The 22,445-nt window shown below is 36.8% G+C and overlaps 1 protein-coding gene across 1 annotated transcript; it reads right to left on the bottom strand.

Moving 5' to 3' along the window:
• Positions 1 to 2,971: 2,971 nt before the first annotated feature.
• Positions 2,972 to 16,186, bottom strand: LOC110093176 (probable aminotransferase ACS12). Its single transcript, XM_020817983.2, has 4 exons — positions 15,575 to 16,186; positions 15,361 to 15,495; positions 9,228 to 9,388; positions 2,972 to 4,026 (listed from the first exon to the last, which is right to left on the bottom strand). The coding sequence occupies exons 1-4, from the start codon at positions 16,169 to 16,171 to the stop codon at positions 3,153 to 3,155; spliced, it is 1,767 nt and encodes a 588-aa protein (XP_020673642.1). The 5' UTR covers positions 16,172 to 16,186; the 3' UTR covers positions 2,972 to 3,152.
• Between the last annotated feature and the right edge of the window lie 6,259 nt (positions 16,187 to 22,445).

Raw genomic sequence — 22,445 nt, 5'->3', positions numbered from 1 at the left:
AAATTTGGCATCAACTACATCGAGACCTTCAGCCCCGTCGCCAAGATGCCAACTATCCGCCACCTTTTAACTCTTGATCTTCATCGGCAATGGCCTATGTATCAACTAGACATCTCCAATGCGTTCCTACACTGTGATCTTCCGGATGACATTTACATGCGACAACCCCCCGACTTCATTGATCAACAACATACGAATGCGGTTTGCAAACTTCACAAATCCCTTTACGGACTTAAGCAAGCCCCGAGGCAATGGTTTCAAAAACTTACGAGTTTCCTTCAATCCAAAGGGTTCACTTTCAGCCGTGCCGACCCGTCGCTCCTTATACTAGACACCACTTCTACGCAACTTTTTATTCTCATATATGTTGATGATTTCTTAGTAACAGGCAACGATCCCGTCGCAATTCAGAATCTTCTACAACAATTACAGTCACAATTTTCCCTCAAACAACTAGGGAACATTTCTCTCTTCCTTGGAATCCAGGTACTTCAATCCACCACTGGTTATTTTCTATCTTAAGACACTATGCTACAAAACTTCTTCGAGATGCAGGATATGCAAACTGTAAGCCGGCTCCGACACCGATTGCACCCGAATCCAAGAAGCCCACGTCGACCACTCAACCCTTCCACGATCTGTCCCTTTACCGTCGCCTCGCCGGATCGCTCCAATATCTCTCGATCAAGCGGCCGGACGTCGCCTTTGCCATTAATCGCGTATGCCAACATATGCAACAACCGACGGATCAAGACTTCCAAGCACTCAAACGCCTCCTCAGCTACATCAACGACACTCTCTCATTCGGCTTACCAATCACCTTCGAATCACTTGAGCTGCACTCCTACTCTGACGCCGATTGGGCGTCCGATTCCTCGGACCGCAAATTCATTTCAGGATTTTGCACCTTTCTTGGTCCCAATCTCATATCTTGGACAGTGAAAAAGCAAGCTACGGTCGCCAAATCTTCAACTGAAGCGGAATACCGGCCACTATCCGCGGCTACCTCGGAGGTCATTTGGCTCCGCTGACTAGCTGCCGAGCTCCATCTTCCGCAGCCAGCACCCACGATAATTCACTACGACAACACCTCCGCCATTACAATAGCCAAGAACCCGGTCTTCCATGCGCGAACAAAGCACATCGAGATAGACTATCATTTCATTCGTCAACAGATCAGCTCCGGCGACATCAAGCTGGTTCATATCTCCTCCAAAGATCAAATCGCAGATATCTTAACAAGGCCGTTCTCTATAGCTCGGTTCAATGATCTCAGAAACAAATTAACCTTTCGATCTTCGAATGCTTAATTTGAGGGACGATATTAGAATACAAAAGCTATCTGTATTTACGGTTATTGTATTTACCACTTACACCACTTATTCCTCTATATAATAGTGGCCTTTGTATTCATCTGGATATGATAATAATATTTTCCGGTTTGCCTTTATTTCGTGTTATCGTCTTCTTCCTCCTCTTCTTGTTCTTTATGCTTCTTCTTCTTTCAAGCTCTCATTAATCATCTTATGCTTCACATATATATATTATATATCCAAAGGGGCAGCTATCAAACCTCCACCAAACTAACACGTATAATGCCTCGGCTCCTCTCTAAAAATCATGCCCTAACTCATGAACCACTCCCTCTCACTTTCTCTTGCATACATCTAGGATTGCCAATCCTACTAAATCCTCTTCCCCATCAACAAGATCTAAGGGGCAGCATAGACCGCTATGAGAAGGCATTGATAGAATCGATGATATATAATAGAGTTTATTTCAAGGGGATAAGCAATATGTGAGAGTTGATCGCCTGTGATGGACATGTTTCATGTGAGGAGAAAAAGAGTTTACATGATGGAGTTCAGAAAGCATCACTATATTGATATGACAAAGCTCACTAGGCAATACTTCCATCAAGCAAAGATTCAAATCAGATTTGAACTAAAGTTCTATTAAAAGTTCAATTCAAAATATTTTTCTTTTTTCATAACAGACTTCAATAAGCAATTCATGAATATAAAATACCTTAATATGAAATGAAATTTCAATGATATTTTTTCAAAAAAAAAATCAATTTTATGCATTATAAAGCATATAAACTCAAATTTCTGCATTTTTTAATTTAAGCTTTTATCCTCTACTTCATTATGATTTAATACTTAATTTGCTCGAACAACTGAAAAATCAAACACCTTATCATTGACCTAAGACTAGCTCCTTCAAACTCCACTTATCTTCCGAAAGGAATAATAATCATAATTAAGGTCAAACTCATTCTGATCTTCTATTTTAGTGGCAGTCATCACCAACCATTAGATTTTTTAAGGAAATTGTAACCCAAGCCGGCCTATAATCTACAACTAAAAACATTTCGAACTAGCCTAAGGCTTACAAAAAGCCGTTGCACGTTACAAGCACCAGCTTTCCTCTAAGTAGGCCCATTGCATGAGCAATTATTATGTCCTCTGACCGGATGTAGAGCTACATTCAACCGCCAATAACATGTCGCCACGTGCTCTTACTCTTTACCACGCGGCCCGACGACTTGACCCGGACCGGAACCCGGGAATGTTATGTTTGCGTATTGCGAGGTATTACTCGGTATTTGCTCGGTATTGCTAGGTATTGTTTGGCAATAACGAGAAATACCTGTCGCCACGTGCTCTTACTCTTTACCACGCGGCCCGACGACTTGACCCGGACCGGAACCCGGGAATGTTATGTTTGCGTATTGCGAGGTATTACTCGGTATTTGCTCGGTATTGCTAGGTATTGTTTGGCAATAACGAGAAATACCGCTCTGTGAAGACCAATACCAAGCAATACCGAGTTGTACCGAGTTTTTCTAAAAAACTCGGTACAACTCGGTATTTGCTCGGTATTGGTCGGTATTTGCTCGGTATTGCTTGGCAATAACGAGAAATATCGCTCTGTGAAGACCAAAGAGGTCAGTCCATCTAACCCAAAATTGCTTCATAACATGTGCAGTATATATATTGATCTGTTTCACATACAACGCACAGAAACCATCTCTCAACATGTTGATTATTTTAGGTGGCTGTTTTTCACATCGAAAGATCTGTGACACAGATTTGTGAAACCCAAGCGGGTAATAAACAAATGCTGGGCCTGCAACTAGATTGCACAAGTTAGCTTTTAGTATCAAATAAATTATGTACTTCAGGCCCTTCAATGACTCTCCTAATCCTCTTCATAACTACATCAATATCACTTTCTGACAAAGATTTAAAAGAAAACTGAAACCATCCAGGTTCAATGCAGTGGCAAGATGACCCCGGTGTTGTATTAATCTTAGCTATATCCAGTAGCTTCTCCCACATTTCAAGCTCCCCTTTCTCACTGTATGAACGTAGAAACTTGCTCAAATCCACCCAACATGTAAGTCCCTCACTACCATTAGCACAGTTAACATACAGACTTTTCAAGCCGTGGGCAAACAAATGATGCATATTCTTAACTGTTGTTCCAATTAGCTGAAGGAATTCCGAAATGAACCGCTTATCTGATAACATTAAGACGAGCACGCGTTGGGTAAGTATGGAGATGGATGAGTATCTTGTGAACTTTGCAGCAGCAGCCACGACATTGTGATTTAAGGAGTAGATGACCCCTACATGAAAACCTGGAAGGGAGAGATTTTCCGAAAGCCTATATATTATATGAACCCTGCACTTGTCAAAATCTTCTGTGTCTAGAATCTCTGCAACACTCATGAACGTTTTGTCTCCATGGACTGATCCAAGATACAGCTCATCAGAAATCAAATGGATGTTCTTCTCCGAAGTGAATTCGAGTAAGTCATAAAGTGCATCCCTTCTCAATAGATTTCCCACAGGATTTGAAGGATTTGAGATAAGGACGGCACGAACCTTAACCCCTCGTTTCTTTGCTTGATTATAAGCTCTTTCAAGAGCAGAAATGCTTATATTGAAGTTGTCAGTGCTACGACAAGGAACAGGGATTAAATCCACACCAGTCCTCCACTTCAGATCCTTGTCAAACCTGTGGATATTGATGCTCAAGGTAATCAATATTGAATTCAGGATGCAATATGAGAATAGCAAACTTAAAACATAAGACAACTAAGGCTTCGTTTGGGGTGTCTTTCTTATTGCTTCTATAAATAACTTTCTAATACAAAAATTGAAATTTGTATATAAAATAGCTGTTTTAAGAAGCAGTAAGAAAGCCGTTCCAAATAAAATCTAAATAATTAGAATTGAAAAGATAGAGGACTTTGCATGCGAGCATCCAAGGGTTCTTGAGTAAAAAATGTACTTCAGCCAACATCCAGGGTTCACAGCAGCAAATCCTGATGAAGAACACGTAAATAAAAAAAAGTGAGAAAGGTAATTTTGATTTAACATTCACATTGTACCAGCAGGATATTGCTGAGACATTATTAAGCAACTGCTCCTTGGCAGGGTTTTGGGAAGAAAAAGGATGGGATAATTGTGGGATTGGTGTAGGAGAGTTTTATCTGATTCCATGCCATTGGATTAATGATTATGGCGCCGTAGCTTTTACAAAAATAAGTACTGCTTTCTTTTTTATAAAAAATGGTGCTCGTCGCATATGCAAACACCAAAAGCAATGGTGTTCATCATCATCATCGTTAGCCTAATCCCAAATTGTTGGACCCTAGCCTCATAAATATCCTCAATTCATTCCATTAAGTGCTACATGCGGTGTTAGCTTTATTTTAATTCTAGTCCGCTCGACTTGGTTTTAATGATTTCTTTTCTACACAACTTGATTCCATTTGGCAAGGCAGCTATAATAGTAAGTTAAAAGAATTTAACTTTCAAGTCCTCATAATATTCTTTTCTCGCATAATATTACAGCAATACTTGTCCATTTTAGCCACCCAATTTTAACAATAGAGTTTAAGTCCCAATATATACCCAAGTATTTTTATATAAATTCAAGGGAATCAAAATTATCAAATCTAGGCATCACACTATCGATAGAAATAATCATCATAATTAACCTCACCTCAATTATTTGAGCTGACTTATGATCCCATCGCCATTCATTTCTTTTGAGTGATCTCTATCTTGTGTAAATTATTTATCACAATGTTTAGACCTGTTAGTACTGGTTTGCCATTTCTTTTCCCATTCCTTACACATTAATTATATAAATCCATTGTATTTGTGCATCTTCTACACTCAATCGACCATGCTAAAATCAGTAAGATTTATTTGTTGCTACTTAACCTTGAAAGACAATATTCTAACAATATCTCTAATATAATCATTCTTAGTCTATCCTTCCAAATTTACCAATGTACTGTCTTAACATTCTATTAGACCGGTCCACACGAGACCGGCTCAGGCGAACAGGCGGAATTCTCCGCCTGTTGCGTAGGCCGATCGGGCCGCCGAAGCTTAGGGGACCATTTTGGAAGGTTTTTTGAGGAAATTGAGAGCGAAATTTGAATGTAGGGATTGTTTAGGGATTTCCTTTTGATTTGTATACATTAAATAATTTGTTTTCCTAGGGTTTGGGTATCTTGAATTTGGCTGAAATTTGATATTTCTTTGATTTCTTTTGGGCTCTAGCGGCGTCTAGAGATTGGGAGAGAATGATCCTCCTCTCAAATAGAGGATCAATTGTATCTTGTTATTTTCCGCTTCCATTTCATCAAATATTACAAATTTTCTACTGTTTTCCTGTTTTTGTGTGGATTTTGGTAAGAAAGCTCATTGTTTGTCGAAGATTGATAGGAAATACTTGAGATCTTCAAGTGTTTCCTATCACATTCTTATTTCTACCACACTCAACTTGGCTGCAATATTCACATTGTCCAACACTTGAAATTTATCTCTAATGATATGAATCCAATCTCCTCACAGCAAGAACAACAATAATCGAAGAGAAAACGTAGCAGAAATCAATAGGAAAACTTTTTACTTCGACAAAACAAACCAAGATACAAGTTGATCTACTATTTGAGAGGTAGATCGACTCTCCACAAACCCTAAGCGTCACTATTAACAACTCCAAACAAACTAAAGCCAAATATAATTCACATAATGAAAATAAAATAATCAAATTAACCCTAATATAAGCATTCCTACTTCCATCGCAAATCTAAATTCAAATCAGTCATCTTTCCCTAAATAAATCTTTCCTAATTCTCTCCCAAATCTAAATTCAAATCAATCCTCTTTCCCTAAATAAACCTTTCATAATTTCCTCCAAATCTAAATTCAAATCAACCCCTTTCCCTAAATAAACATTTCTTAATTCCCTCCAAAATATGAATTCAAATCAGTCCTCTTTCCCAAATTCCCTCCAATTTTAGTTTTCTATGGTAAGTAATTAAAGTGGAATTAATCTCCTTTCCTCTTCTTGCCCGCCGCCCACCCTAATGGGACCCACTGGCTCAATTGGACCATCAATACTCCTCTCCCAAAGAGTCACATTGTCCTCACGGTACAAAAGAAAATGCTGCTGAAGCATTTGACTAATAGCACTGGACTGAAAAATAGACTGACACTAGGTCGAATAATTTCTGCCTCCAGTATCTCCCTGATCAATCTCTTGATCTCATCCTTCTGGATTTGGGGATAATGATATAGACGAACACTGATAGGTGAGACTCCTTCCTTTAATATGATAACATGCTAATGTTCTTGCAGAGAAGGCAACCCCTGAATTGGCTGTAACACATCTTGATACTACTGTAGGAATGGTTGAACCATGTTTGATGCTTCTATCTTCTTCCAATCTTCTTCTCCTTCCAAACTCTGCAGCTCCAAGCCTCCAACAAAAATCTCGCTCCTTCACCCTTTCCTCTCCTTGGAAGTGGCTCCAAAGGTGACATCTCCTCTTCTTCCCTCAAAATTTTTACCTCCCAATCTTCCCTCATCATCCATATATTAGGGTTTCCCCCACTTTCTTATCCTATCAACAGTGCACTTGTCTCGAAAGTTGTCTTGTCTTGAAACTCTAACATCATTTTCATCATCTCTTCCAGATTCAAAAGTCTGTCCTCAATTGCTGAAATTCACTCTCACAAAGGGTGCACTGATACCAATTTGATAGGAATCTAATATCCTCACAGCAAAAACAATAATAGTCGAAGAGAAAACACAATAGAAATCAACAAGAAAGATTTTTATTTTGACAAAACAAACCAAGATACAAGTTGATCTACTATTTGAAAGGTAGATCGAGTCTCCACAAACCCTAGGTGTCGCTATTAACAACTCCAAAGAACACTACAACCAAACACAATTCACATCATGAAAATAAAGCAACCCAATTAACCCTAATATAAACATTCCTACTTCCCTCCCAAATCTAAATTCAAATCAGTCATCTTTTCCTACATAAATATTTTCTAATTCCCTCCCTCTTTCCCTTAATAAACCTTTCTTAATTCCCTTCCAAATCTGAATTCAAATCATTCATCTTTCCCTAAATAAACTTTCCTAATTCCCTCATATTTTAGTTTTCTATGGTAAGTAATTAAAGTGGAATTAATCCCCTTTGTTCTTCTTGCCTGCCACCCACCCTAGTGGGGCCCACAAGCTCAGTCAGTCCATCATTTAACCTTTCATAATATTTATATAGTGGTTCATGTACTTCTTCACTTTAACCATAGATTTAACTCTAGAAATCATGTATAGTAATATCAACACTATTTGGTATACAACTAACCTAAGACTCTTAAACATTTCAAGCCTATGTACCTCTTAATCTTTTAATAATATTATGGTTGTTAGCTGATAATTCTGAATTTTACACCAACTAAAGCTACATGTTATATATTCAATCTTTATTCCACTATTTATAAGCACTTTTTCCTTAAAATTATTAACACCATTCAAACTTCATACTTTATAAGGTGTCTCACCTATTAAAACTGGTTCGCTATAAATAACATAAACCAAGCTATCTCATGTAGAATAGCTTTTGAGAACATCTCCATAGCAATTAAAAAAGGATACGAACTTGGAATTAATCTTTAAAACAATTCTATTTTGATTAAACATATTTTGGCATTCCAAAACTACTTCGAATGCTAGTCAACATTCCATAAATTATTTTTAATGATTTTAACATACATATGACACATTTTTCTCCTTAACACTAATAAAACAAATTATACTAATAATCACTAATATATTATTTAACAATCAACAAAAAAATCAAGATGCACTTGTTGCTTGCTATATTTTCATTAATTTCCCTGACAAAAAAATAGCCACCATAATAGACCTTTACGGCATAAAATAAAAATATTCAATTAATAGTAACATCATTTTTCTAAACCAATGTTCCATTACCCTCTATGGCAATTTTTTATCGAATGAATCAAAGTTATAAAATTATTACAATTTGGAGCATCTTTCTGTTCTAAAAATATAAGTTCAAAAATGTATGCTACTTAATTATTTGTCATTCTCTTAATCTATTAAATTTAATAAAAAAATTGCCGATCAAGTCATCAAACTATTCCAACAATGCCTATAACTTGTTAAAATTTTAATTTATCCGTAATTTGGACCTAAAGTATTACTTTTGTATATCTTCGTTAAAACTGCAACTACTTCACTAATTTGGATCATTTTGTGATAAACTAAATTTATGCTTCTGTTTATCCTTGTTTAAAAAAAAATCATTAAGTTTGAATTAGTATTTCTCACCTTTCCTTGATTTTAACCTTAAATAAGATATTATTGCCTTCATTCTAAATCAAAGCCTTTAAATTGTCTTCCTCTTTCATTTGTTATTTTATATATCACTTTTCATCTACAAAGCCAACAATATAAATCAAGAGCCCCAACTCAGGCCTCCAACTCAAACTTCATGTCTCCTCTTACATGCATAAACCTTAATGTCAACCTTACTAAACTCTTTGCAAAACATCTAGAATCCTTATAACTATTATAAATCTCAATTGTATTGATTATTTTTTTAATTATTCAGAAACATATTTATATTTTATTAATAATCATTTGTACTTCCTCAATCTACCACCAAATCTTCTTATGTGTGAGGCAACTACCCATTTCATCTCATATCAACTATCGTTCAAGTTCTAAGTCCAACTACAGTTTGTTAGCAGTTATGTAATGGCGGTTTCTCAATTTACAATTTCAAATAGGTGAGTCTTAAACAGTGCATGCAACCAAATGCAACGGTTAAAAGAACGGCAAAAAAAAGGAAACTTAAATTTGAAATATTACCCAGGATCGTATGGGGAGGGAACAAGAATTGCGTTTCCTGGGTCTGCCAAACAGAGACAAAGGGTCTCAATCGCGGAAGCAGCACCAGATGTTAATATCATATTTGATGGACTAAATGAAACATATCCTTGCAAGACTTGTCCCATGAAATCAGCAATAGCCTGTGAACAAAAAAAAAAGGACATTAACAAATAAAATGCAAGCTTATGTGCAGAACAATTATAAGGAATTTTTACAAACTGCCAATATATGAAAAAAAAAAAATTATAACTAAAAAAAAAGACTCATAAGACAATTCCTGTGAACACTATGAGCTCAGGCAAAATAGCCCATCCAAGCATGTAGGAATGCCAAAGATTTGTATAGATGATAATATGATATACAAACAGCTCCATGTAGCAAATATTAACTATAATACAAATTTTAACAAAACCTTAAAATTATTAAAAAAACTATAGAAAGGATACTTTATAGCTTAACTAATCCGTCCTTCATATAGTACAAATGAAATTATGAAATCCATCATAAGTTAATAAGTAAATTTATACAATTGGCAATCATCTAGAGACCAACTTCACTAAATAGGCATTAATGAAGGCTAGCAATAAGTTATGATGTAGGCTGTACGTGGGAAAGTAATGAAAAACTGAACAATAAAAACCTATACAGTATGTAACCTGCTCTAATAAAGTTCTTAAAAACAGGTGACCATGATAGAAATCTATTCCATAACTTTAATAATATTTTTTGGAGAAAAAAAACACAACCAGCATTCCAAGGGATGGCAAAATAAAATGCTAAGCAACGAGTCTTCTGCACTATAAACCTCTACCTAAATGAACCTGAAATAATTCTTGATGAGGACATCGTCAGAGATTTCGACACGTGTATCATCGGAGACACCGGAGATCGACGGCCACAATCAGGAGCTTATATTTTTTTAGTCATTTTATGTAATAGTTTATTTTATTTTCAGTTTTTACTATTTTACCCTTATGGGTGGTCATTTGATGTTGTAGCCTCGAGGGCATTTTAGTCTTTGTTTCTTTTTTTTTTTTGTGAGACCTATATATAGGTCATTTCTATTGTATTTGGGATGATGATTATTGATATGAAAAAAAATTTCAGCTTTTGCTCATGATCTCTTTGTGAGTTCTAGAGGAGAGGAGTAGCCTAGGAGAGGCTCACACGGACTACCCAACAGCCCCCTTCGTGGGAGCTCTTGGTTCTTTTTATTTTCTTTCTTTTCTTCCCGTTTCTCTTAGCCGCCGGCAACACCAAATCCACCTCCTTACCGCTGGACAGCAACCCCCACGCCCCCCTCTTCCCTTAGCCGTCGGATCCCGCTCCCCATCACCCGTTCGGCCCAAATCCCCCACCCCCCTTCCACCGGAGCCAACACCAAGCCACCGGCCCCCATTGAGTCCCACCTGCCAGCCAACCCAAGGCCAAGCCTTGGAATTTGAATTTTCAAATTCAAGTAGGCTTTCATTGCTTTCCTAATCTGTCCCCTTGTCATTTAGGAAGTTTCCTAATTGAAATTCAATTCAAAATTCGAATTTCAAATCCCTCCCTGAATGATAAAACCCAATCAGGAAACCACTCATATCTAATCAAATCTGAATTTAATTCAGAAATTGATTTAATTATTTATACAATCACATGGGCCCCACTTACATTGAACCTAGACACAAATTTAGAAAGGCCAGGGGATCTGTAGAGGAGTGGTGTTGACCATCCAGGAAATTCAAGTAAAGGAGGACTTTCTCCCACTAGAGTTAGGAAGCACTGATGTCATCCTGGGGATGAAGTGGCTGCAAACCTTGGGGGAAACCAAGGACAATTGGGGAGCACTCACGATGGAATTAATGGTGGATGGGAGAAAGGTGGTTATAAGGGGAGATGCAGGGCTATCCAAAGCCATGAAATCACTTAAGACCATGGTTAGGGACATACAAGAGGTGGGGGAAGATTATATGGTGGGACTACACAGGCTGGATGCGATCAGATTGGAAGAGGGAGGGGATGTTCCTCCTTCCGTGCAGTCCTTGGTTCAGCAGTACAGTAAGGATTTTCAGTCATCTCAAGGATGGCCACCTCCACCGGAACACGAGCATATCTCCACCTTGAGCACAAGGTGAATTTTTGGGAGGGGAGTATTGTTAGACCGGTCCACTGGACCGGTCCAGTCAGTCCAGGCGGGACCGGCTCAGGCACGAACAGGGCGGAAGTTTCTTCCGCCCGCTGGGATGCCGAGCGAGCCGCACAGCGTGCGGGAGCCAAATAGGAAAGAAATTTTGGGGAGTTAAGAGGGAAATTTGAATGTAGGGACTGTTTAGGGAATTCCTTTTGATTTGTATGCATTAAATAGTTATTTTTTTTAGGATTTGAGTATCTTGAATTTGGCTGAAATTTGAGATCTCGTAGATTTAGGTTTTCTTTGGGCTCTAGCGGCCTCTAGAGATTTGGGAGAGATCGATCCTCCTCTCGAATTGAGGATCAATTGTATCTTTGCTATTTTCCTTGCAACTACTAGTAAAATACAAGTCTTTTCTCTAATTTTTCTGCAGTTTTTCCCTGCTTTCCTACTGTTTTTGGCTGTTTTTCTGCTGTGGACAGCAGTTTTACATTGGATCTACTTGGTTTTGGTGAGAAACACTTGGAAATCCAAGTGTTTCCTATCAATGACTTACATAATTTCTACTTGATAATTCTAAAGCCTAATTTGTTCTTGAAGTCTATAACTAGTGAAGCTTTTGTTACCAAATATTAACATCCCTAAACAGTTCTTCTTTACTTTCATGGTTTCACATCAATTTTACTACTAATAAAATAGCAATGTTTGGGGCGTAAACAAGTTGAGCCAAGTTCGAGCAATGATGCAGGGCTAATTAGATGCGATGATTATGTAGTCATTTAGGCATTGCACAACTCTTATATTAGAATAAATCCAGGAAACAATTACTTAGCAATTCTCAACGAAGATTCAAAACTAATAAGGAAATGATTTGCTTAAGTGAGATTACATGCTCTGAACTTTGAAACTTTCAAAATAAATAAGAAAATCACACAACGCAAACAGTAGGCTTCAAATTAAATCCCTAATCTAACAGTGAGACGTAGGATGCATAGAAGATTACACTCAATTCCTACAAATGACTAAGCTTGGCAAGAGCAATTTGAAGGAGCTTTCGTGATTACAATCAACCAATTGAGAATTTAGAGTTAGAAGAAATTGAATACAAATGGAGAAGAGAAAGACCTTTGCTCAAGGAGACGTGGAGATCCGTCACTTGATGCCTTCAACGTCTTCGTCCATGGCTTCCTTTGATGCAAATAAGATGCGTCTCTTGAATAGTCACAAAGAGAAAGAAGTTTCTCTTGATAGGAGAGAGGATGCAAGCTCCAAACCTCTTCTCTTAAAATCTGAAAACAATCTCAGATTTCCACCAAAACCTGAGAGAAATTCTCAGACTTTAGTGGGCTAGGATGTAGGGAACGTGGAGGAGAGCCTAGCCTTAGCTGTGAAGGAAGAGCTGAGAGCAAGCCCCCTGTACAGGTTTTGGAAGAGTGGATTTAATCCATGCAATTAGAAGAGGGAAGAGGCGGTGACAGGGGGAGAGAGGGGCAGCGGGAGGAGGCTTGGAAGAGGATTTGAATTCCCTAATTAATCTCCTTAGATTGGGAATCAATTAGTTGGAAAAGGCAAGGGGAAATTTCGGTTATGAGGGATTGGGGAGATTTTGAATTATTTCCTAAAGCTAGATTAGGTTTTTGGAAATAATTTGAAAAGAAATTTAATGAGGGGGTAAAGGGGGCCGGCGGCATGCATGGATTAGGGGATTGATTTGTAAGAGTAAATATGGGTTTCTAATTTAAGAATTAGATTTAGGAAAGAATTAATTTAAATCCTCATGAATTTAAATTTTGAAATTAGATTTAAATCAATCTCTTTCCTAAAATAGAATAACTAATTTAGGAAATATTTTGAATTCAAATTTGATTGAATTTGAATTTCAAATTTATTTCAATTAATTTGAAACCCAAATTAGGAAACCCAATAAAGAAACCAAGTGGTGGAGGGCCGGCGGCTAAAGCCTTTGGCCGGCGGCAAGGGGCTCAGGCAAGCTTGGAATGTGGGGGTTGGAGGGGTGGAGGGGTCGGGTGAGGATGCTTTGGTCGTGAGGTGAAGGAAAATGGGTGGAAGGGTTTGGAAGCTCGACGAGGAGACGATGACAAAGATAAAGAAGAAAATCACGAACCCGGCCGTCTCCAAGGTTGGTGGGTGATGCGCCAATCTCCCTCTCCAAGGGTTCTCTTCAAGAACTCTCAAACGCTCTCAAACACAAGTGTAGGCAAATTTCTTAATAATCATTCATTAACCTCAAATAAAACAAAAGGGGCTTTAAATAGCCTCATACAAATGACTTTAAACAAAATGGCACTAATGCCCTTTGGGCTTACAAACAACAACTCCCATAAGAGGGGTACAACGAAAAAAAATAAAACACACATAAGCAAATAACAAAATACATGAAAATAAAATACATCGATGACTCAAAAACATAACGACTAGATCGTGGCCGTAGATCGGCGGCCACGTCTCTGGTAAACTTTCCATGATGATCTGATGTCCCCATCAAGCAACCCCCAACTTCAACTTGATTAATTAATTGAGATTAAGTTTAATTATATGAGCGTCAACTCACAAGCCAGCTCATTTATTATGAAAGAAAAAAGATCATTTTTATTCAAGTAATTATTATTATAATCCTATAAAAAATATGAAATTAAATGAGAAATTATAAGAATCACTTGAATAAGGAAAATATATATAATTATAAATTATTATAATATTATACTAAAATCATTGAATTTTAATATATTTTAAATGTATTTTTATTAATATTTTTTAAACAAACTAGCTCATAACTAACGTATAGAGTTGGACTAGCTCAGGTTTGGCTTACTAGTTCATCGAGCACGACTAACAAACCCTTAATCAAGTTGAGCCCGAGCTGGCTTAAAAGTCAGCTTCGCTAGGCACACCTCCAGCCATGTTTATAAATTATGCTTTCATATAAGTTCCAATTAAAACTGCTATACAAACAAACAAGTGATCATTATAATAGAATCCAATTTGATGTTCATAATACTCAATTTATACAATGCTACTTATACAAAATGAAAATAGTCAACAGCGTATGGCTCCTTCACGATGAAAGTTCCCAGGGCAGCCTTAAGCTATGTTTGGGACGGTTTTCTTTCTGCTTCTTAAAGTAGTTTTCTAATACAAAGTTAAAAAAATTTTGTATTAGAAAGGTGCTTTAAAAAGCAGAAAGAAAGCCATCCCAAACAAAGCCTTAGGTTACAACCTCTAGAAGCAGATAAACAACTACACATGTTAGGTCTGCATAAATTTCAGCTGATGTTGGCAGAACCATTCCAGAAGTTGACATGCTGTATGTTTACAAAAAGACTACCATTCCATTCTCAGAAAAAAAAAATATCATCCAAGAATTTTTTGCACAATTTGCCATGAACATATGAGAGATTAGGTTCCCGTGATTGCATATATGATGAGAAAAACAAGATATGTTCTCTGATGTCCATTTAGCAAAAGCTGTTGCTGCCTGCCTAAAATAATTAGATAGCATATTTAAATGTAAACCAGTATGAAAATAATAACTAGATAGCATCACTATTCCCCCCAAAGTCGAGAAAACAATAACTAATACACTTCTCCAGTATGAAAATAATTTACTAGGACTATTGACACATGAATAAGAAAATTTACATAATATGCAAAAAAACTCATTTACTGTGCACAAACTGTCTTCCTTTTTTTGCCATTCAATTTAGTATTGAAAATCACTGATAGTTGTAGCAAGTACTCCATAAGGAATATCGGCTATTAAAACAGAAACCTTTACTACAAAACAAGGGGAAAAAAACCCTACACGACCACTAAATGAATAAAGGCTTTTTTCATCGAGGTGGTCAACAATTCAATAAAAAAGAACAAATCAAATCCACCGCCAGCGAGTAGTGCACATAAAACTAAAGAAACACAGACATCAAAGGCATTTTTCATCCAAAGAAACGCAAAAGTTCAAGATGACCGCCCACTTACCATCTTCAAATCCAACAAACCATCATACTGGAAGCAAGTCTCCATACGGCCTAAGCCCAAATCCCTCAAACCTTCTTCCAGCAACAATGCCTTAAAATTCCTCTCCAGCCAGTCCCGTACAAGATCCAGAGACAGCTGCCCTAAACAAACAGGAAACCCTGAACTCCCAATAAACCACAAACCACGGAATAAAAATGCTCGCCAAATACGCTACCTGGTTCTCAACCAGGCCAAGTTGGATGACCCCGTCAGGATTTAAGATTGGATGATAGGGATCATTGAGATACCGCTGATGGCCAGCGGCAAGACGGCAAGCATCCGACTTGTTGACAACCGCAGCGCGAGTAGATAACGGGGCGGGAACTGAGCCAGCGCGGGGTGAAATAAGATTGCGAGAATGGGTTCTTGGGATTACAGGAAGCGCATGAAGTTCGCCGGATGAGGGAGACGGGGGAGGAGAGGGGGGAGACGAGGGTCTTTTGCGCCGAAGATAGAGTTGAAAGAGGTAGAACAAAGCGCAAGGGATGACGGACCCGAGCACGAGGCCACCACGGCCCTGTACGATGCCTTGTAAGGGTACTATTATCCTCATCGCCGTGCCACCGCTGCCGACAACGAAGTTGGAGATCGATGGAGAGGTAGTATCGTCCTTGTTGCCTCCGGAGGCGGGTTTCCGGGATGGATATTGGGTCATTTGTGGAAGAGGAGAGGGAGAGGGAGAGGGGGGCATTAGGGCAGCATTCTGTAGCGCGCGGTTGAAGAATTTGTGTTCTCGAGAAGAAGTGGATGAAGGAGCTCCGCGCCCCTCCATGCTTTGCGAGGGAGACGGATCTTGTTGGATTTGGATTTTTCAGGGGTTATTTCTGGAATAAAAAGGATGTTCTTTGGTTGTTTATGTGAGTTGTGAAGGTTTTCTGAATTACATACAAGGGCATTTTTGTATTTACAGATTTTTTTTTAAATCTTTGCTGTGAAGGCTAATAATTAAGCAAGGTAAGATAAATCTCAATTAGAGGTGGACAAATAAGATAGATAAATCAAATTGAATTGAATTATTTGTTTAATTTATTTTAGTTTAAATTTTTTTAACATGTAACAAAAAAATATCTCATATTTCACGAATTTGAATGATCATTTTGAGATTTTATGTATAGTTGGTATACTCTGTCTTGCAATTAGGTGTTTGAAGAGTGATCTAGGGCTTGGGGAGGCTCAAGATGAGGAGTCATCTCTATTGCACTTAACTTAGAGTTAGTAACCTCCTCATAAGCATGGGCGAACCTTTAAATATAATTCAATAAAGACTCATATTCCCTCTTTTAGATTTTTAGGCTGTTGTGAACATCTAAACTTTATATTCATATGAGAGATTACTAATTCAACAACAATCTTTGATGTAGTTCACTAAGGAGATGATGTTGTCGAGAGGAAGTTTGATGAGTCACCACCTTGTCATATTTGAAGGTAGTAGCAAATACCAAAAATGTGGATTCACAAATATTGGATCTAGAGACATGTCAGGCTAAAACTCCCTAAATATTTGATGGTGGTCACCGAGGCCATTACAATGACTAAGTGATTCAATGTTTAATGTAGTTAGAGGAATGTATTCAAGACTTGTGGCATAAATAGATTTTGAGTCTCACACTTGATGGTTAAGTGGTGATAATGCCATTCTTATATAGGTGCTTTCCCCAATTATCAATTATATAAGAGGTTGTGATTAAGGAAAACCAATTGTCTGATTAGGGTTTGTTACAATGTGTCATCATGATTATCATGCTGAGTTGATTGTGTCATAATTGCAGAGAAAATGATAATATAAACATGTGTAGTCGATTGAAGAGCCAATTGTAATAGGACATTCATTTTTTTCTAAAAGGCTCCAAAAATTATGATGATATTATAAACAATGCATTTTTATAAGATCAAACTTGTGTGTCATTTTTAATGGCAAGTGCTATAGTAAAAAGTGGTAGGTAGGTACTTTTCAATGTCTAAGAAATCTGCAATCACGCTTTTTTCACAAATAAAAAATTTTCTTAATGAAGTAGCAACATATGAGAACAATGGAAAGTGGCACATGACTACAAATTGTTGGGATGGTCCTATAGTTATCTTGAAGGTTTTATAGAAAAGCGGAACATTAGGGAATTATACCAATGATTGCTTAAAAGTTAAAAAAGAGGTAGAATTAGGAATTTAGGATAACACTAAAATGTAAATAGTTAGATTATATAAACATATGTCAATTATTGAGGGAGAGAATAGTTTTATTAAGCTAGTTAGAAAATAAATTGCAACCTTATTCATTCTCTCTATTATGATGGGCTCATGTATCTCCATAAGACAAGTTTTAAAGTTATCCCCAAAAGAAAAAAACCTATCTAAAAAATTGGTGAAAATATAAGTAGCTTAATAACTAAGTGGGTCGTAATGTGTTGATGTCATGGACAACATGTGGTGTTAGTGGGCTAAAGGACCAAAGATCATGGCATTGTAAATGCATTAGCTTATGGTAGTTGTAAGCTTATCATAATGTGGTATAGCTCCCTAGGTGTGTGACCAATACTTCTTCATAGTAAGGCATAAGATGGGTGATGATGATTGGTGATACTAAACAAGTGTATATGACTATTTTTTTCATATGGTGTTTAGAAGCATGTTTTGGGCTTGTAAGACTATATCATATGCCACATTATTGAGAGTGATTTTGATTAAGATTGGTGTTGTTCGACCCTTGAGGCAGTGGTAATACTAATAATATGCAACATGGATGGATTTGGATTGATTATGAGGCATGAAGTGTAATAATAATTAGGGTTAGTAGGCATAATTTTAGCTTTGGGACCCTTTGATTTGGCTTTAGATGTTTAATAGGGTAGTGTAAGCCATACATTAAATTTTGTGTTATTTGATCTACATTAGCCTAATTTGGGATCAAATGAGTCTATGGTGCATTTGGGACTATTTGGGTCAAGCTTATAGGAGGTAGGTTAACTTGTAATAGGTTTCTAAGCATAATATAGGTCATGTGAGGTGGGGCAAGTTATAATTGGATCTTATTATGATAAATTTATTTATTTAAATTCCCATCAGGCTAATTAAGCTTTTTTATGTTACATTTGAATCTAGCATAAGTTTGGGGTGAATTGGGCATATATTTAATCAATATTGTCCAATGAATGCTTTATGTTAACTATGGTTAAGTCAGCTGACCCAATGTAGGCTTATATCCTTTTACGTCAATAAATAGGCCCGGGCTAACCAGATTTGATTGGGCTTGAACTTATTTGACTTAGGTTTAATCATGATATAAATGGGTCCCTACATAGGTCTATATGTCTATTTAGGTCCTTCAAGGCTTGGGTTGATTAAATGTGGCTAGTTTGATTAGGTTGACTTATGTGGGCCATAGTGGCTTATGATGGATAAGTTTAGGTCAACCTATTAACACATATTGGTTCATGAATTATTTATGCTAGGTTTTGAGTTGATATAGGTGAATCAACCTATATCTAGGTCACATAATGTTCCTGAGATCAATTTTGGGCTCACAACGCAAACATTTTTATTCATATTATTTAATTCTTATTTTTTGAATTCTCGATAAGAATTTTATGAAGAAAGTTACACTATGTTACTTTTAAAAAAAAAGTTAATGATAATTGCCTTGAAAGAAGTCTAAAACTCAAAACAACATAAATTTAATCAAAGCTGAAGGTGTAATCAACTATATTTTATCCAATTTAGTTGTTTTTTGTGTGGAGATTATTTGTGTATATAGATGTTCAATATTTACATATTTATGTGATTTGTCAAATTTAACGTTCTTCATCATTTAATTTATTTCTCTAACAATTAGTTTATGTGCTTGCATTTATATTCATTGTGAAGCATTTTAATAATTTAAGGATTTCATTATTTATATCATGTCATAATATATTAATCTTTGCCTAATTTGCTTAAAGATATTTGCAAAGATTAATTATTACTCATGATAATTTAAAGCATATGTTTGTTATGAATACAATGTGTGCAAAATTTAAATTGTGATAAAGTAATGACATGTTTGAAGCTTAAAAGATTGCTTATAAGAGCCTTTAAGAAGTTAAATATGAGAAATTGGGCGGCGCAAAGCTCAACTAAATTTTAATATTAAAAATATTTTTTTTTCCACTAAAATGAGTCATTTCAACCAATTGAGATAGTTGGCTACAGGGAGAAAATTAGTTTTGGGTGACTTTGGTCTATTTTCAGCTGTCAACCCAATTTTAAAAGTTGTCGAGTTCGAGGTATGTTGTATTTTTTCTTTCTCAATTTTCAAAAAAATTTTTTTTTTGATTTTTTATTTAATTTATATTTCTGTAGTTTAAAAATGAAGATAACTTGGCACATACATAACTTTTACCACATTACTTTCAATGTGTTATAGAGACGGTGATTATGAAAATTTAGGTATTTTTCTAGAAATTTTATATTTGGGATTTTGAAAAATGTGTTATTTTAATCATCTCAAAAATAATTATCCTAAAAAATAATGTTGTAATAAAATTAAAAATTCAAAATAATGTTCTAAATAATCTCTGATAATTTAATTATATTTTAAAATATTAAATTTATGCTTAGTAATATGTTCCGCTACCTACCTTTTTAAAACATTTCTTTTATATTTTATTTTATTCCAATGTAATGAATCATATGTTTATTTCCTAGAAATGTGTGATTCCTAGGATATCTGGTGGGTATAAGGGAAGTTTTGTTTTGGTGCTAAAGGCACGTGAAGTTCTATTCTAGTGTTATATGCACATTCTACTCTGGTGCTATATACACATTTTGTTCTAGTGTTGGGCATTGGGAGTCATAAAGGCTCTCTTTTTTTTATATGCCAGCTTGGTAGTTATAAGAGAAATTGTTAAATAGATATTAGAGAAGGTAAAGATTGGATTTTGATGTTATGATTGGTGTTTCCCTCGTAGATATGTATGGGAGTTTGGCAAAAACAAGAGAAGTGTTTTGGGGGATTTTGAAAATGGATGTTTTTGGCTTGGAGTGAAATGATATCGACACTTTGCAATGCATGGGTGTGACGAGGGAGAGATTATTATGTGCAGACACTTGATTGTTCAGAGGTGGATCAGAGCGCGCCATGTCATCCCGGTACATAGTGATACACATCTATACAAAGCAAAAGAATGATGTGACGCGCTCTAATTCGCCTCTTGATGGCATCCTGTGTTCGCACATAATAAGTTTTCGTGGCAAGTAGGCTTTCATTCTTTTTGAAAAGATGGTGAGAGTGGGTTTGAAGCTTAATTATGTCACATTTAGTTCACTTTTAAGTGCATTTGCTCATTATGGGTTGTTGGAAAAAAATCGTTGGTGTTTTGATTTGATGAAAAGAGTTTATTTGATAGAGCCACAAGTTCAACATTTTACTTGCGTGGTTGATTTACTTGATAATGTTGGGTTATTTTCAGAGGCTTTTTGGAATGAATATTTTGATAATTTGAATCAGAATTCAAAACACTATATAATATGATCCATATCGATTCCCTTAATCATGAAGCATTTATTTAAGATTTAATTTTTTTAATGATGTTATAATTGAGTGATCTTAGACTAATTAGATTTGTCTAGTTAAACCGCTCGATTTGACTATATCATGCCAAAATTAGGAATCATTTACTCATCCAATTAATATTTGAAGTTTTTAATTACTCTAAGTATTTGATTTGATCTAATTTAGACTTAGATTGTGCTACCTTTGGTATTTTTGAGTTCTTGTCTAGATGTTTAGTTTGGTTATAAATTTATTAAAGGGGGTTCTACATACCTAACACTTAAAACTACTATATTTACTTATATAACACTGAAACTTTACTATTTATTATTCTACCATCTAAAAACTCTTGCCTTTATCAAAACTACCACTCCATGACCTCCCGTCAAATACCTCAACCCGACTCTTTCAGAAACGCCTGCTTCGCTTTGCGCATGAATCCGTGTGAACGTTTTAATCGCACGCCGCTTGCGCCACTCATCTTCTCCAAGACGAGTGGATTGAACTCATTTTCTTCTGCCTGGGACATAGGTAAAGACGATAGGTTGATTCTGACTTGTCCCTCTTAATGAAGCATTGAATCATTCCATCTCGAGGACCAGGCTGCTTCAAGGAAACAAGGAAGGTGAGCTTCCCGGAGAGCTCTGGACTCATGACAATTTCTTTGCACAATTCCCTCCATGGTCTGTAGACAGCGGCACATGTGATACCATGAAGAACCTGCAAAGCGTTAGCGGCAGGGATAGAAAGCTTAAGCAGGAAGATGATGAACAGTGATTTTCATTTCATATATTTTGCATTCTGTTGGGTACATTATATAGAGTAGATGAGATGCGTAATGATCACAAGCCGGTAGTGACCGTTGGTGCCAGTCTGAGCACTGTGCTACTGTTAGTGGAGAGGCGCATCGGGAGCTTGGTTAGTTGGTCATGTGCGAAGCCACGTGTGTCTTCACAGCCTGCAGGTGGTTCATGCAGCTCATGGACAGAGCTTTGAGATTTTCCCTTGTGAAAACCTGTAAGCCGCACTTCAGAGCTTTCCCCTGAAACAAAAAATCGCACAAGGACTCCCTAAAACATAAACTTACACACCAAAGCAAATTGAAGATACCCACACAACTCCCCCGACAAGCTCATAGATCTCGATCATAAACTCTCAAATGAGTAGTTCTAATCTCAAATCATGAGCTGATGAATGCTAGCAAAATCCTAGTTCGAATGAGGAAGAAAACGAGGGAAACTATACCGAACGGTGGTATATGAACAGAGAGATCCCGCTCATCGGCGTCGATATTTCTTGTGCCTCGATCAAGGTGATGCGGAGGTACCAGAGCTTCTGCGATAGGTAAATTTTAGATTGGGAGGTCGAAGCCGCGTCTAATACCAACCCATGTGGCGAGCATAATGTCGCACCATCAATTCAGAGCAGTGAAGCATACGCCATCAAGGAAGTAGTGGTCATAGTTGCCGAAAAAGGCATCATACGTTGAGGGATTAGACGGGAGGTTACGGAGTGGTAGTTT

This window comes from Dendrobium catenatum, unplaced genomic scaffold (genome assembly GCF_001605985.2).
Source record: "Dendrobium catenatum unplaced genomic scaffold, ASM160598v2 fragScaff_scaffold_963, whole genome shotgun sequence".
NCBI lineage: Eukaryota > Viridiplantae > Streptophyta > Magnoliopsida > Asparagales > Orchidaceae > Dendrobium > Dendrobium catenatum.
The sequence above is the reverse complement of the archived record's forward strand: the minus strand, read 5'-3'. Positions and strand labels throughout refer to the sequence as shown.

What these genes read in the sequence shown, in the direction of transcription:
- LOC110093176 (XM_020817983.2), bottom strand. Translation starts at nt 16,171, where the DNA reads ATGGAGGGGCGCGGAGCTCCTTCATCCACTTCTTCTCGAGAACACAAA. An exon ending in TTGGCCTGGTTGAGAACCAG is followed by an intron (nt 15,496 to 15,574) that starts GTAGCGTATTTG and finishes TGTTTAGGGCAG; the next exon opens with CTGTCTCTGGATCTTGTACG. An exon ending in CCCTCCCCATACGATCCTGG is followed by an intron (nt 4,027 to 9,227) that starts GTAATATTTCAA and finishes CAATATCCACAG; the next exon opens with GTTTGACAAGGATCTGAAGT.